This window comes from Salmo salar, chromosome 27 (genome assembly GCF_965601325.2).
Source record: "Salmo salar chromosome 27, fSalSal1, whole genome shotgun sequence".
Lineage (NCBI taxonomy): Eukaryota > Metazoa > Chordata > Actinopteri > Salmoniformes > Salmonidae > Salmo > Salmo salar.
Window position 1 is genome coordinate 10,487,526 of NC_138317.1, and position 16,166 is coordinate 10,503,691.

At 44.1% G+C, this 16,166-nt stretch overlaps 1 protein-coding gene across 1 annotated transcript in view; it reads left to right on the forward strand.

Moving 5' to 3' along the window:
- The window catches only part of grin2da (glutamate receptor, ionotropic, N-methyl D-aspartate 2D, a), a 64,739-nt gene that overhangs the window by 29,301 nt on the left and 19,272 nt on the right, over positions 1-16,166 (forward strand). Inside the window, exons 5-8 of the mRNA XM_014177454.3 lie at positions 7,114-7,228; positions 9,105-9,313; positions 12,702-12,870; positions 13,375-13,528. Coding sequence (XP_014032929.3) covers positions 7,114-7,228; positions 9,105-9,313; positions 12,702-12,870; positions 13,375-13,528 — 647 coding nt within the window. The remainder of the gene's footprint in view (positions 1-7,113; positions 7,229-9,104; positions 9,314-12,701; positions 12,871-13,374; positions 13,529-16,166) is intronic.

Genomic DNA, 16,166 nt, shown 5'->3' on the forward strand with positions numbered 1-16,166 from the left:
CCAAGCCCGTTGGGGAGTTTCAGCAGTGAGACAAGATTGTAATTGGGGAGATAAAGGGGATAAAATCCCCCCCCCCCAATTTTCTTTTTTTTTAACCCAGTTCTGTAGCAATGAGGTTTGTGCAGTAAGCTATAGGCCCAATACACTGCATATTGGCTATGCTTGAATTGCCCTGCCATTGTTGTTCCTCTCAAACCATTTTGAAATTATATTTAAAAAAAGAATGGTATGTGATCATATAATTTGTTGTATTGCACAGCATAATAATTAGCTTCTTCATTTTTTACTGGACTGATGGCCAGTCGGAGAAAAGGGGACACAGTCTTCTAGCTGATGGCAAAACTAAAGTCGCACTGCATTATTTCTGCCTCGTGCACCAATTCGTGTTGTTACTCCTATGAACAGAGAAAGTCGGAACACATTGATTTACTCATTAATTGCAGCTGCAGTGCTGGTTGTAGCGTAAGTGGAAGTAGGGAGAACGTGCATTTTGTAGCTTGTAAAAGTGTTGACAGTGCTGAATAACTTAAACATGAAATTACTCATCAAAACAGCAGCTCTTGCTGTATTCTTCTTTTTACAGTCTATGGCTCGAGGAAACTGTGCAGACACGGTGATCTGAGCTATCTGATTGGCCAGCGGTAGGACTGTAGGTACACTTGATTTGCTCTCTGGGCCTGCCGGGTAGGCGGAGTTCTACCTTCAGACACATGAAATGGTTCAAAATGGGAACACTTTGCCTGTCCGGCGCTAGGGCTGCTGAATCAAGTGCACCTACCACCAACAGCACTAGGGCTGCTGAATCAAGTGCACCTACCACCAACAGCACTAGGGCTGCTGAATCAAGTGCACCTACCACCAACAGCACTAGGGCTGCTGAATCAAGTGCACCTACCACCCACAGCACTAGGGCTGCTGAATCAAGTGCACCTACCACCAACAGCACTAGGGCTGCTGAATCAAGTGCACCTACCACCAACAGCACTAGGGCTGCTGAATCAAGTGCACCTACCACCAACAGCACTAGGGCTGCTGAATCAAGTGCACCTACCACCCGCAGCACTAGGGCTGCTGAATCAAGTGCACCTACCACCAACAGCACTAGGGCTGCTGAATCAAGTGCACCTACCACCAACAGCACAAAACAAATAAAAAATTGAAGAACGCAAGGCTTTACCATTGGGTTTTTTACAGAAATGTTTGGTGATCGACTAGGAATTCCTTGGAGATGACCAGTCGATTGGGACCGGTTAGTGACCACTGGGCTAGGATTAAGTTTAGGGTTAGGGTAAGGGTCAGGGTTAGGGTTAGTAGGTTGTTAGTTGAAAAGATACTGATACTCTGTAGATACAGTTCCTTCAGAAAGTATTCATACCCCTTGCCTTATTCCACATTTTCTACACAACCTACTCCATAATGACAAAGGGAAAACATGTTTTTAGAAATGTTGGCAAATTTATTGAAAATGAAATTCCCAAAATATCTAATTGACATAATTATTCAAACCCCTGAGTCACTACTTTGTAGAAGCACCTTTGGCAGCGGTTACAGAGTCTTTCTGGGTAAGTCTCTAAGAGCTTTCCACACCTTGGATGTGCAACATTTACCCATTATTCTTTTCAAAATTCTTCATTCTCTGTCAAATTGGTTGTTGATCATTGCTAGACAATCATTTTTAGGTCTTGCTGTATATTTTCAAGCAGATTTAATACAAAACTGTAACTCAGCCACTCAAGAACATTCACTGTCTTATTGGTAAGCAACTACATTGTAGATTTGGCCTTGTGTTTTAGGTTATTGTCCTGCTGAAATGTGAATTCATCTCCCAGTGTCTGGTGGAAAGCAGACTGAACCAGGTTTGCCTGTGCTTAGCTCCAGTCCGTTAATTTGTTATCCTGAAAAACTGCCCAGTCCTTAGTGATTACAAGCATACCATTGCACGATGCAGCCACCACTATGATTGAAAATAGGGAGAGTGGTACTGTGTGTGTGTTGTATTTCATTTGCCCCAAACATAACACTTTTGTATTCAGGACAAAAAGTGAATTGCTTTGCCACATTTTTTTGCAGTATTACTTTAGTCCCTTGTTGCAAATAGAAGGCATGTTTAGGAACATTTTTATTCTGTACAGGTGTCCTTCTTTTCACTCAGTGAATTAGGTTAGTATTGTAGAGTAACTACAATGTTGTTGATCCATCCTCAGTTTTCTCCTATCACAGCCATTAAACTCTGTAACAAAACTCTGTAACTGTTTTAAAGTCACCGTGGGCCTCATGGTGAAATCCCCGAGCGGTTTCCTTCCTCTCCGACAACTGAGTTAGAAAGGACGCCTGTATCTTTGTAGTGACTGGGTGTATTGATTCACCATCCAAAGTGTAATTAATAACTTCACAATGCAGATATTCAATGTCTGCTTTTTTTACTAAATGTTTTATCCATCTACCAATAGGTGGTCTTCTTTGCGAGGCATTGGAAGACATCGCTGGTCTTTGTGGTTGAATCTGTGTTTGAAATTCACTGCTCGACTGAGGGACCTTACAGATAATTGAATGTGTGGGGTACAGAGATCAGGTAGTCAATCATTCAAAAATCGTGTTCAACACTATTATTGCACACAGTGTGCAACTTATTATGTGACTTGTTAAGCAATTTTTTCTCCTGAAAAAATGTAGGCTTACCATAACAAAGGGGTTGGATACTTATCGACAAGACATTTAAGCTTTTCATTTTGAATTCATTTGCAAAAATGTCTAAAAACATAATTCCACTTTGACATTATTACCAAAAATCTGACATTATTACACAAAAAAATCTCCATTGAATCCATTTTAAATCCAGTCTGTAACACAAGAAAATGTGGGAAAAGTCAAGGGGTGTGAATACTTTCTGAAGGGACTATAGTCTATAGAGCATCTACAGATGGACTATCAAAATAAAGTGTAACCAAAGACTTAGATAATACATACAAAAAAAAATCCACTTACTGTTCATTCATTGTTAATGTATCAGCTATAATGGGTCTCTTTAATGCATTTCTTTGACCAGTCAGGGTAATACTACAATTATCTACCTTCCACCACTCTCCCCTCTTTATCCCCTTCTGTACCTCTCTGCTCCTCTCTCATCCCTGCACCCCTCCCTCTCCCTCCTCCCTCTGTCTCTCCCACCGCTATGCTCTTTATGGTTTGTTTTTATTCCGCCATTCAATTTCATCCTCAATCTAATCTCATTCTTTCTCCCCTCCATCCCATCCTCGCTCCTTCCCTCCCACGCTCTCCCATCTATTGTCAGTTCGCAGCCCTCTCTCTCCTCTCTTTCTCCCTGGCTCTCTCTCTTTTTCTCATCACTCCGTCTCATCCCTCCCCCCTCTCTCTCTCCTCCCTTGGCCTGACTCTAAAAGGGATCTGATGCGGCATCGTTTTACATGTAAATTGGATAATTGGTTATGGTGATGTAATGCAGGGTAGATATATCGGAGGCAGTTACACACAGCCACGAACAGCCCCCCCCCCCACCACCACCACCACCACTTGGCCCGTCCAGTTTCCTTCTAATGAAGAAGCTGGCATCAGTAAGGCATGGGAGAATCTAATAAAGAGGGCACATACTAATGTAGCTCAAAAGAGAGTACATTAAAATCCGACTGAATGTTGTCTGATGTTTAAACAGCTAGTCACCCCCCCCAAACCCTCCATCCCTTCTTTCTCTCTCTCTCTCTCTCTCTCTCTCTCTCCACTCTCTTTCCCTCTCTGCCTATCCTCTCGCTCTCTCTTTCCTGGCCTCTCTCTCTCTCTCTCTCTCTCTCCTCTCCGCTCTCTCTATCCCTGACTCCTCTCTCTCTCTCTCTCGCTCTCTCTATCCCTGACTCCTTCTCTCTCTCTCTCTCTCTCTCTCTCTCTCCTCCGCTCTCTCTATCCCTGACTCCTTCTCTTTCTCGCTCTCTCTCTCTCTATCCCTGACTCCTTCTCTCTCTCACTCTCTCTCTCTCTCGCTCTCTCTTGCTCTCTCTATCCCTGACTCCTTCTCTCTCTCTCTCTCTCTCGCTCTCTCTATCCCTGACTCCTTCTCTCTCTGTCTGAATGCATTAGCCATTATGAGTTGTCTTTGTCTCCGGCATGGGAGACAAATCTACATTCAAATAGTCCGTAGCTTCTGGTTGTTTGTTCACCTCACAATGTTCGGCATCAGAGGGAACACATGTAATGTCAATGACTGTGTGTCGCCATGACAACATGGCACTCACCAAGAGCGATCAGCGGCATTGCAGAGTTGAAGCGAATGCTAACATTGTCTTTTGTCATCAAATAAGAAAAGCGACTACCTCTTGCTTTGACGGATGAATAGTTCCATATTGGTCAGGAGATTTTTTTTTGGGGGGGGGGTATCTCTTTTTTCCAAAACATAAAAGGATCATTTGAATGTAGAATAGAGACCAAGGGCGTTTCCTACTTTCATTTCTCTATGCTTGGGTCAGTGTTCTCTTCACGGGCTTGCTTTGACAAATCGCTTGCGACCGGGATTGTGTGTAATAGGGTACGGGTGTGGGTGTCATAAAAAAGTAATGAAACCCTTTATGACTTCTTCACACAGCTCTTCCATACATACTGTATAAGGCCCTCTAGATCATTTGCATTGCATTGCATTACTTTGCATGCCATCATTGCCCGTTGTATGTACAGTAGCAACAGGATGGATATGAAAACCAACATAGCCCAAAGCCATGCCATAGGGCTCCAGACAGTCTGACCATGCGCCGGAATGCGTATAATTCCTCCGACTGTATGATATTGAAAAACCCATCAATTATAAATCATAGTTCAGCTCATTTCTCTTGGGAAGTCAATGAGAGGGCAGTGTTTGAGACGTAAATAAAAAATCTCATATTGTGTAGTAGGCTTTTTATGTGACAGCCTCGTATAAATAATGGCCAAAATAAATAGCAAAGTGGAAAATGAAATGAGGGCATCTTCAATCAACAATTGCTGCATCATGAAAACAAGAAAGCGCTGCCGACAAATTCCAAATGCCTTTCGAAGGACAGGAGAGAAAAACAAAACCGGTGTTGGGTTTTTAACATTCTATCTGACTGGCGGCGTCCTCTGTGAATGGTGCTTTTAGGTGCAGTGTTGTCATGGTGACACAGAAGCATCTCAGACTATGCAACAGACAGACTACCCCTAACAGCAAAATATTCCACATGAAAGCCAACAGCTAGTGTGGTTTGCTTTATAGCTTTTACCCCTGATTATCAGAGTGGGGCTAGGAAGCCATTAGCACTCTCGATATCAAAGAGTTACAGATGCGTTGAAGATTATGGAAAATAGCCTGCCTACCCTACATCTCTGCATACTGCAGTCTTTGCAAGTCTCAAACACTCACACACACTGCACATTATCCATGTGATATGCAGAAACTACCTGCCTTTTGTAGAACTCTGGTTACTCTAAAGCCCTCTCTTGAGAGGCAAGTTCACATGTTTTGTTCATCAAGTCATTGATTTATTTACATTTCATGTCACGTCGCTGCCTGTAACTGTACTCGGCTGGAACACAATAACAAGCAGCTTGGGACGTTAGGCACTACAATAGAGATCCCTCTAACAGCCCACCTGCGTCCTGTTGTCTCTCACCCTGCCACTCTGCCACCTTCCATTTGTTGTATCTTTCAAGTACAAAGCTTGCAGCTGAAGACACATGGAAGATAAATGACATGGCCAAAAGTATGTGGACACCTGCTCATTGAACATTTCATTCCAAAATCATGGGCATTAGTATGGAGTTGGTCCCCCCCCCTTTGCTTCTATTACAGCCTCCACTCTTCTGGGAAGGCTTTCCACTAGATGTTGGAACATTACTACGGGGACTTGCTTCCATTCAGCAACAAGATCATTAGTGAGGTCGGGCACTGATGTTGAGCGATTAGGCCTGGCTCACAGTCGGTGTTCCAATTCATCCCAAAGGTGTTCAATGGGGTTGAGGTCAGGGCTCTGCAGGCCAGTCAAGTTCTTCCACACTGAACTCGAAAAAACATTTCTGTATGGACCTTGCTTTGTGCACGGGGGCATTGTCATGCTGAAACTGGAAAGGGCCTTCTCCAAACTTTTGCCACAAAGTTGGAACTACAGAATCGTCTAGAATGTCATTGTATGCTGTAGCATTAAGATTTCCCTTCACTGGAACTAAGGGGCCTAGCCCGAACCATGAAAAACAGCCCCAGACCATTATTCCTCCTCCACCAAACTTTACAGTTGGCACTATGCATTTGGGCTGGTAGTGTTCTCCTGGCGTCCGCCAAACCAAGATTCATCCGTCGGACTGGCAGATGGTGAAGTGTGATTCACCACTCCAGAGAACGTGTTTCCACTGCTCCAGGGTCCAATGGCGGCGAGCTTTACATCACCCTCGCCGACGCTTGGCATTGCGCATGGTGATCTTATGCTTGTGTGCGGCTGCTCAGCCATAGAAACCCATTTCATGAAGCTCCCAACGAACAGCTCTTGTGCTGACTTTGGAGGCAGTTTGGAACTCGGTAGTGAGTGTTGCAACCAAGAACAGATGATTTTTATGCGCTACACGATTCCACACTCGGTGGTCCCGTTCTGTGAGCTTATGTTGCCTACCACTTTGCGGCTTAGCTGTTGTTGCTCCTAGACGTTTCCACTTCACAATAAGAGCACTTACAGTTGACCGGGGCAGCTCTAGCAGGGCAGAAATTTGAAGAACTGACTTGTTGGAAAGGTGGCGTCCTATGACGGTGCCACATTGAAAGTCACTGAGGTCTTCAGTAAGGCCATTTGAATGCCAATGTTTGTCTATGGAGATTGCATGGCTGTGTGCTCTCTCTCTCTCTCTCTGCCACTCTCATTGCCTTCACTGTCACTTCTAGCTAAAACATTAAGCTTGCTTCTCCGTTTCTTTGTCTGTCTGTCTGTCTGTCTGTCTGTCTGTCTGTCTGTCTGTCTGTCTGTCTGTCTGTCTGTCTGTCTGTCTGTCTGTCTGTCTGTCTGTCCGTGCTGAAAGTTATCTAGTGTGCCCCTCTATTTCTCTCTGTTTCCCTGTTTCTATTTCTCCCTTTCTGTCTGTCATTCTCTCACTCCATTCCCTGTCTTCCAGGTTCTTCAGTAACATTACGCTGAGTGGCCGGGACTACTCGTTCAACAGTGACGGCTACCTGTCCAATCCAGTGCTGGATGTGATTTCCTACACCGAGGGGAAAGGCTGGGAGGAGGTCAGTGAGTTAGCGCGCTAGCCTCTAATTAGCTGACACGCTCGCTAACCTGGCTAACCACCATCCCACACCCCGTCAAGTCTTGCTCCACACACACACACACACACACACACACACACACACACACACACACACACACACACACACACACACACACACACACACACACACACACACACACACACACACACACACACTCCCCTCACCTTGCTAACCACGCTAACCGCACTATCACAGTCCATCGGATGTGCCAACGTACCCCTCCTTCACATTTTGTAAACCTTGTTAGCTTTTGTTAACAGGCTAACTCAACGTCTAATGCTCTGACCTCAGCTCTCCATTCACTCTGTATGTTTACCCACGTCGCTGCCTCAAGGCCTAGCGATTCCATTGATATCCATTCACAAACCCCAGAATTCGTTCAGCATGAATCGTGATACACTCAACACGCCTCTATACGGCAGTAGAAAAAGTACCCAAACGTCATACTATAGTGGAAGTAAAGATATCTTCATGGAAAATGACTCAAGTAAAGATGAATGTCATCCATTAAAATACTACTTGAGTAAAAGTTTTAAAGTATTTGGGTTTTAAATATACTTAAGTATCAAAAGTAAATGTAATTGCTAAAGTATACTTAAGTATCAAAAGTTAAAATATGAATCATTTCAAATTCCTTATATTAAGCAAACCAGATGGCAAGATGGTCTTGTTTTGTATTTATTTACGGATAGCCAGGGGCACACTCCAACACTCAGACATCCTTTACAAACCAAGCATGTGTGTTTAGTGATTCCACCAGATCATCAGTAGGGATGACCAGGGATGTTCAAGTGTGTGAATTGGATCATTTTCCTGTCCTGCTAAGCATTCAAAATGTAACTAGTACATTTGGGTGTCAGGGAAAATGTAAGGAGTAAAAAGTACATTATCTTCTTTAGGCGTGTAGTGAAGTAAAAGTAAAAGTTGTCAAACATATAAATAGTAAAGTAAAGTATAGACACCCCCAAAAACATCTTAAGTAGTACTTTAAAGTATTTTTTTTTTACTTAAGTACTTTACACCACTGCCTCCGTACTGTCAGTGTCAAGGTGGGCTAATCTGACCCAGTTGCAGCAGAATGATAACATGGTCCCTGTGGTCGTGCTCCTTCAGTTCATTTCCCATCTCCTCTGAGTATATTTACTGAGGGCTCTGGGCTCAGATCAGGAGAGGGGAGTGAACAAGCAGTGGATGATTGAGCTCTGGGACCCGTTTCTGACCCCAGACCATTATATGATGGAAAAACCAGACCACTTATGATTTACAGTGCGTTCATAGTCTTCATAGTACTGTAACTTACTGTTCCCTATAGTATAACATAACCACCATTCAAAATATGAAGATAATAATATAAAAAATGTAGGCCATTCCATGGTCGACATGTACATGTACTAATACATTGTAGCTAGTCATATTCGAACCAGACAACTTCAAGTGACCCCAAAGGAGAACTGATGAATTGGTGCTTCAGAAAACGGTGACTTACTTGAATTCATTTGTGAAACACTTCAACACAGGTCGCGGTCACTTCTGGTTTTTATTTCCCCCAGTATGCAGTCTCCTATGTTAGCTTGACCGCTGAGACACTGGAACACTCTCAAAGTGTTTAGCACATGCCGCACTTACCACAAAGCGGCGCGGTGAACAAAAGAGAGACACTGTGTTTTCCACCTCACGCTCCGTATACTTCCTGTCTCTGAATGATCTCCTGCAGGTTGGCAGGTTTTCCACCTCACGCTCCGTATACTTCCTGTCTCTGAATGATCTCCTGCAGGTTGGCAGGTTTTCCACCTCACGCTCCGTATACTTCCTGTCTCTGAATGATCTCCTGCAGGTTGGCACGTGGCAGAACGGTGTTCTAGATCTCATCATCCAGCCCTTTTCACGCTACGGCTCCTTCCTTAAGCCGCTGGATGACACCCAGCACCTCAAGGTGGTCACCCTGGAGGAGAGGCCCTTTGTCATTGTGGAGCCAGCCGACCCAGGCACCAACTCCTGCATCCGGGACTCGGTGCCCTGCAGACTACCGCTCAACACCACCAAGTAAGGCCTGCTACTGGGGCGGATGTTTTACCATGACCTACCCTGGTCTAACCATGGAGATATTTAACCATGACCTACCCTGGTCTAACCATGCAGATGTTTAAGCATGCCCGTCCATGGTCTAACCATGCAGATGTTTTACCGTGACCGACCGTGGTCTAACCATGCAGATGTTTAAGCATGCCCGACCATGGTCTAACCATGCAGATGTTTAAGCATGCCCGACCATGGTCTAACCATGCAGATGTTTTACCATGACCGACCATGGTCTAACCATGAAGATGTTTAAGCATGCCCGACCATGGTCTAACCATGCAGATGTTTTACCATGACCGACCATGGTCTAACCATGCAGATGTTTAAGCATGACCGACCATGGTCTAACCATGCAGATGTTTAAGCATGCCCGACCATGGTCTAACCATGCAGATGTTTAAGCATGCCCGACCATGGTCTAACCATTCAGATGTTTTACCATGACCGACCATGGTCTAACCATGCAGATGTTTTACCATGACCGACCATGGTCTAACCATGCAGATGTTTAAGCATGCCCGACCATGGTCTAACCATGCAGATGTTTTACCATGACCGACCATGGTCTAACCATGCAGATGTTTAAGCATGCCCGACCATGGTCTAACCATGCAGATGTTTAAGCATGCCCGACCATGGTCTAACCATTCAGATGTTTTACCATGACCGACCATGGTCTAACCATGCAGATGTTTTACCATGACCGACCATGGTCTAACCATGCAGATGTTTAAGCATGCCCGACCATGGTCTAACCATGCAGATGTTTTACCATGACCGACCATGGTCTAACCATGCAGATGTTTAAGCATGGCCGACCATGGTCTAACCATGCAGATGTTTAAGCATGCCCGACCATGGTCTAACCATGCAGATGTTTAAGCATGCCCGACCATGGTCTAACCATTCAGATGTTTTACCATGACCGACCATGGTCTTACCATGCAGATGTTTTACCATGACCGACCGTGGTCTAACCATGCAGATGTTTAAGCATGCCCGATCGTGGTCTAACCATGCAGATGTTTTACCATGACCGACCGTGGTCTAACCATGCAGATGTTTAAGCATGCCCGACCATGGTCTAACCATGCAGATGTTTAAGCATGCCCGACCATGGTCTAACCATGCAGATGTTTTACCATGACCGACCATGGTCTAACCATGCAGATGTTTAAGCATGACCGACCATGGTCTAACCATGCAGATGTTTAAGCATGCCCGACCATGGTCTAACCATGCAGATGTTTAAGCATGCCCGACCATGGTCTAACCATTCAGATGTTTTACCATGACCGACCGTGGTCTAACCATGCAGATGTTTTACCATGACCGACCGTGGTCTAACCATGCAGATGTTTAAGCATGCCCGATCGTGGTCTAACCATGCAGATGTTTTACCATGACCGACCGTGGTCTAACCATGCAGATGTTTAAGCATGCCCGACCATGGTCTAACCATGCAGATGTTTTACCATGACCGACCATGGTCTAACCATGCAGATGTTTTACCATGACCGACCATGGTCTAACCATGCAGATGTTTAAGCATGCCCGACCATGGTCTAACCATGCAGATGTTTAAGCATGCCCGACCATGGTCTAACCATTCAGATGTTTTACCATGACCGACCATGGTCTAACCATGCAGATGTTTAAGCATGACCGACCGTGGTCTAACCATGCAGATGTTTAAGCATGACCAACCATGGTCTAACCATTCAGATGTTTTAACCATGACCAACATGTAACCAACGTAGTTTAAATGTTGTAGCTATCATAAGTGTAAAGGGGAATTTCATTCAAAAATCGTGGTCGGCCATGTTGATCCTCATTATTCAGATAGTTTATTGAGAGTGTGTTTCATATACAATGCTTTACTCCACACTAACTAAAAAGGACATAACTCCTAAAAGTATGATGTCACAGGGTTACATTCTCTCTCCTCGAGGCATTCAGGGAAAATAATTGGAGAGAAGTTGTAAAGATTTAGCATCTGAATTGTGGTAAATAAATAATAAAGCCTTTGAACTTAAACATACACTGAGTGTACAAAACCTTAGGAACACCTGCTCTTTCCACGACATAGACTGACCAAGTGAAAGCTATGATCCCTTATTGATGTCACTTGTTGAATCCACTTCAATCAGTGTATATGAAGGGAAGTTAAAGAAAGATTATAAAACCTTGAGAGAATTGAGACATGGATTGTGTGTCATTCAGAGGGTGACTGGGCAAGACAAAATATTTAACTGCCTTTGAACGGGGTATGGTAGTAGGTGCCAGGCGCACCGGGTTAAGTGTGTCAAGAACTGCAACGCAGCTGTTTTTCTCACATTCAGCAGTTTCCCGTGTGTATCAAGAATTGTCCACCACCCAAAGGACATCCAGCCAACATGACACAACTGTGGGAAACATTGGAGTCGACATGGGCCAGCATCCCTATGTAACGCTTTCGAGGCTTGTAGAGTCCATGCCCCGACGAATTGAGGCTGTTCTGAGGGCAAAAGGTGGTGCAACTCAATAATAGGAAGGCGTTCCTAATGTTTTGTACACTCATAAAATTATCATTTGAAATATTAACAAAACCTCAAATGTGAACTTTTGATTGAAGTTTCCCCTTAAAGTAACTTTTTTGGATGCAGCTTAGTCTAACCAGTAAACACGTGCTTTGCCCGTTTTTCTTATTGACATGCTGTTGTATGTTCTCTCTTGTCCTCTTTTATATACTCTCACTCAGTGTTTCACAGTCTGGCCTGGTCTCTAAAGGTCTGATGAGTGTGTTGTGTGTTCCCAGTCTGTCTCTGATGCCTGGTAACAAGGCCTGCTGAACGTTCCATCAGTTTGAGTTGCTCAGGGAGATTGGCCCATTTAATTAGCCTACTTTGAACATTCCATTAGAATCTTAAAACCGGCACTGACTGGTGGGTTATCATAGTGGGCATACAGGGAGGGACCACACATTGATATTTGCCCAGATAAATGTAGCTTTTTGATCTACCATCAGGCTTTTTCTGTCCACTTCCCTGTTGTAAAGCTACATGCTTGGAAAGAGTCCACGTATGTCCCGTTAAATCTCCTCGTCCCCTGCTGAGGGTAACCCACACAGAAAAATAGCATTTAATCCTGTTTTAATGCAGTCCTCCTTCTCCTCTCCTGTCTGTCCTGATGTGCAGTCCACCTACAGGCAGTATTGATCCAGCTACTACAGCTCTCGCTAATAATTCATACATTCCTCCTTGCCCTTCTGTGTCTCCCTTCTGCTTCTCTCTGTCCTCTGCCTCCTGTCTCTAACCCTCTCCCCCCCTGTCTTTCTCTCCTTCCCTCCCCCTCTCTCTCTCTGTAACCACAGTGTGCCGGTGGATGAGAAATCGTCGAAGCACTGCTGCAAAGGCTTCTGCATTGACGTCCTCAAGCGATTGGCCAAAATAGTGGGCTTCTCCTATGACCTCTACCTGGTGACCAATGGCAGACATGGGAAGAGGGGGAGTGATGGGCAGTGGAATGGCATGGTCGGGGAGGTCAGGGTCATTCATTTCTTCTTCTCTTTTCTTTTCGTATTCAAAAAAACGTATTCAAGGGGTGCCAAGCAATTCCACCTCAAAATCCCCTAAAAGTAAATGTGGAGACAGAATGAGACTAAGTCAAATAGATTAGTATTCCCATGGAAGAGTAACTGGAGTGTTTGGGTTGGAGTCTTGGGCAGATGCCTCGTTATTTCCAGGAAAGCCAATCCCCCTCTGAGGGCCGGGATTAATACGGGTGGTTAACAGAGAAGGGGATGTTATATACCAGCACGGTTAAGGGTGTGTTGTGCTTACACAGCCACCGGGTGCTAGGCTCCTTCTACCCGGTGCCGGTGTCCCTTTTCTCTCTCCGCGAGGCTACCTCAGTCGCTCAACTCGCCCTCGAATCTCGTTAACGCAACCATTTTACTACTGAGACAGCTGGAAGTGAGTGCCTGTGAACGTGAATGGGCCCGTTTTCTTTCTGTTCCTAACTGCAGTTCCCCTCCCGCCCACCAGGTGGTTTATAAACGGGCCGACATGGCCATTGGCTCCCTGACCGTCAACAAGGAGAGGTCGGAGGCTGTGGAGTTCTCCGTGCCCTTCGTGGAGACAGGCATCAGCGTCATGGTCTCCCGTAGCAACGGCACCGTCTCGCCGTCGGCCTTCCTTGGTGAGCAGGGCAGACTAAGAGCTTATGAAGGGCATATGATGTGCTATGAAGGGGCTATGAATGGCCTATGATGTGCTATGAAGGGGCTATGAAGGGCCTATGATGGGCTATGAAGGGTCTATGGTAACACACACCTGACAACCCAGCCAACATTATCCCACATTAACAAGGAAAACCTCGATTTCTCTCTCTTGGTTTAGTATCAAAGTTGTCAAGCAATGTTTCACAGGGTTCTCAAATAAAATCCATAAACCCATTCAGTATTCCAAATGGGCTATGTCGCTCCTCGGTAATGAATGGTGAAAATATTTCAGATAAAATATGTCTCTAAGGTAACGCCTCTACATTTCAAATCGCCTGAGCGTAATTCTAGTCTTTGCCCAACCATGTAGAGAGACTCAGTCTGCAAACAAGGCAGACATTTTAATCCTACAGCTGTCGATTGAGACGTGATGGTACGTTTAAATCTGCAGCCAGATCTTAGATTATACAGTGTGAAATGCACCGAGGTAATGGCAGCTCATCAGATATGACTCAGTAGTACACAGCAATCTGGCCATAGGAGACGGCTGTGCTGTACGTAAGACAAGCTAGTTCAGACATGAACTCAAACAGCACAGACTGGATGGAGTCTTAGTTTCAGACACTCAAACAACACAGACTGGATGGAGTCTTAGTTTCAGACACTCAAACAGCACAGACTGGATGTAGTCTTAGTTTCAGACACTCAAACAACACAGACTGGATGGAGTCTTAGTTTCAGACACTCAAACAACACAGACTGGATGTAGTCTTAGTTTCAGACACTCAAACAACACAGACTGGATGGAGTCTTAGTTTCAGACACTCAAACAACACAGACTGGATGTAGTCTTAGTTTCAGACACTCAAACAGCACAGACTGGATGTAGTCTTAGTTTCAGACACTCAAACAACACAGACTGGATGTAGTCTTAGTTTCAGACACTCAAACAACACAGACTGGATGGAGTCTTAGTTTCAGACACTCAAACAGCACAGACTGGATGTAGTCTTAGTTTCAGACACTCAAACAGCACAGACTGGATGAAGTCTTAGTTTCAGACACTCAAACAGCACAGACTGGATGTAGTCTTAGTTTCAGACACTCAAACAACACAGACTGGATGTAGTCTTAGTTTCAGACACTCAAACAGCACAGACTGGATGTAGCCTTAGTTTCAGACACTCAAACAGCACAGACTGGATGTAGTCTTAGTTTCAGACACTCAAACAGCACAGACTGGATGTAGTCTTAGTTTCAGACACTCAAACAACACAGACTGGATGTAGCCTTAGTTTCAGACACTCAAACAGCACAGACTGGATGTAGTCTTAGTTTCAGACACTCAAACAGCACAGACTGGATGTAGCCTTAGTTTCAGACACTCAAACAGCACAGACTGGATGTAGTTTTTCACCCTGAATGATTCATTTCAGACTTATATCTGTCTGTCAACTAAGATTTAGTAGACAGTCTGGACATATTCTGTATCCAATGGCCACCCAGAAGTTTTTTTTACCCCAAGGCCATTTAGTCTGAATCAAGGGTCACTGATTTGATGGTAACCTAAGGGTCATTGGTTTGCTCTTAGTGTGTATTAGCTGGCCAGAGCCCAGAGTAATCTCTTGCCAAGAAAATCTTGGCTCTTCAAGCCTGACTCTTTCTTTTAAGGCTGTTTTCTTGAGACCTTCAACCATTTTCTCAACCATCTTGTTTTGACCTTAATATTTTTGATATTGTAGGTTACTCCTCTATGACTAAGGTCAGACAGAATCTGAAAATGATTTAAAGGCAATTCCTGATTCCTCTGTATGCAATTACAGAGCAATTGCTTCATTACTTTGTAATAACACATTAATACATGTAATTAGTTACTTCACAGGTATCCAATCAAAATCATGTTACCACAAAACAATCCCTTTAAATCTTTACCTATTTTAAATATATATATATATATATATATATTCCCTTTATTTAACTAGGCAAGTCAGCTAAGAACAAATTCTTATTTTCAATGACGGCCTAGGAACAGTGGGTTAACTGCCTTGTTCAGGGGCAGAACGACATATTTTTACCTTGTCGGCTCAGGGATTTGATGGCACGAGTGTAGTGGTTTGAGAATGGCTTTTTTGTAGAATTCCCTCCTTGGCTATGTTCCAATGTCAAAGCTAGCATATCACTTAGAATGCATGCCTGTAATCTGTCTGTATAGTTAAACACACATCACTTGTTAGAGGGTTGCTGGGCCATGTAAAAACTAACATACACAAATGCTCCACCACATACCCTTATATATTTAATAAGGCTAGTAAATGCACAATATGCATCCACTCTTGGATCGAAACTTTGTCCATTTACAAGCCTTATTAAAGGGATGAGGTCGAGCAACCATCTAATGCGTGTCCAATACATTGTCTGTGTCCCAATGGCACCCCGTTACCTGTGTAGTGTACTACTTTTGACGAGGGCTCAATGGGCTCTAGAAAAAAGTAGTGCACTACAGTGGGGTCCCAAATTATTGACACCCTTGATAAATATGAGCAATAATGATTGTATAAAATAAATAATTGAAATACTGAGCTATATTGTATTAAAAAAATATATTGACACCCCTAA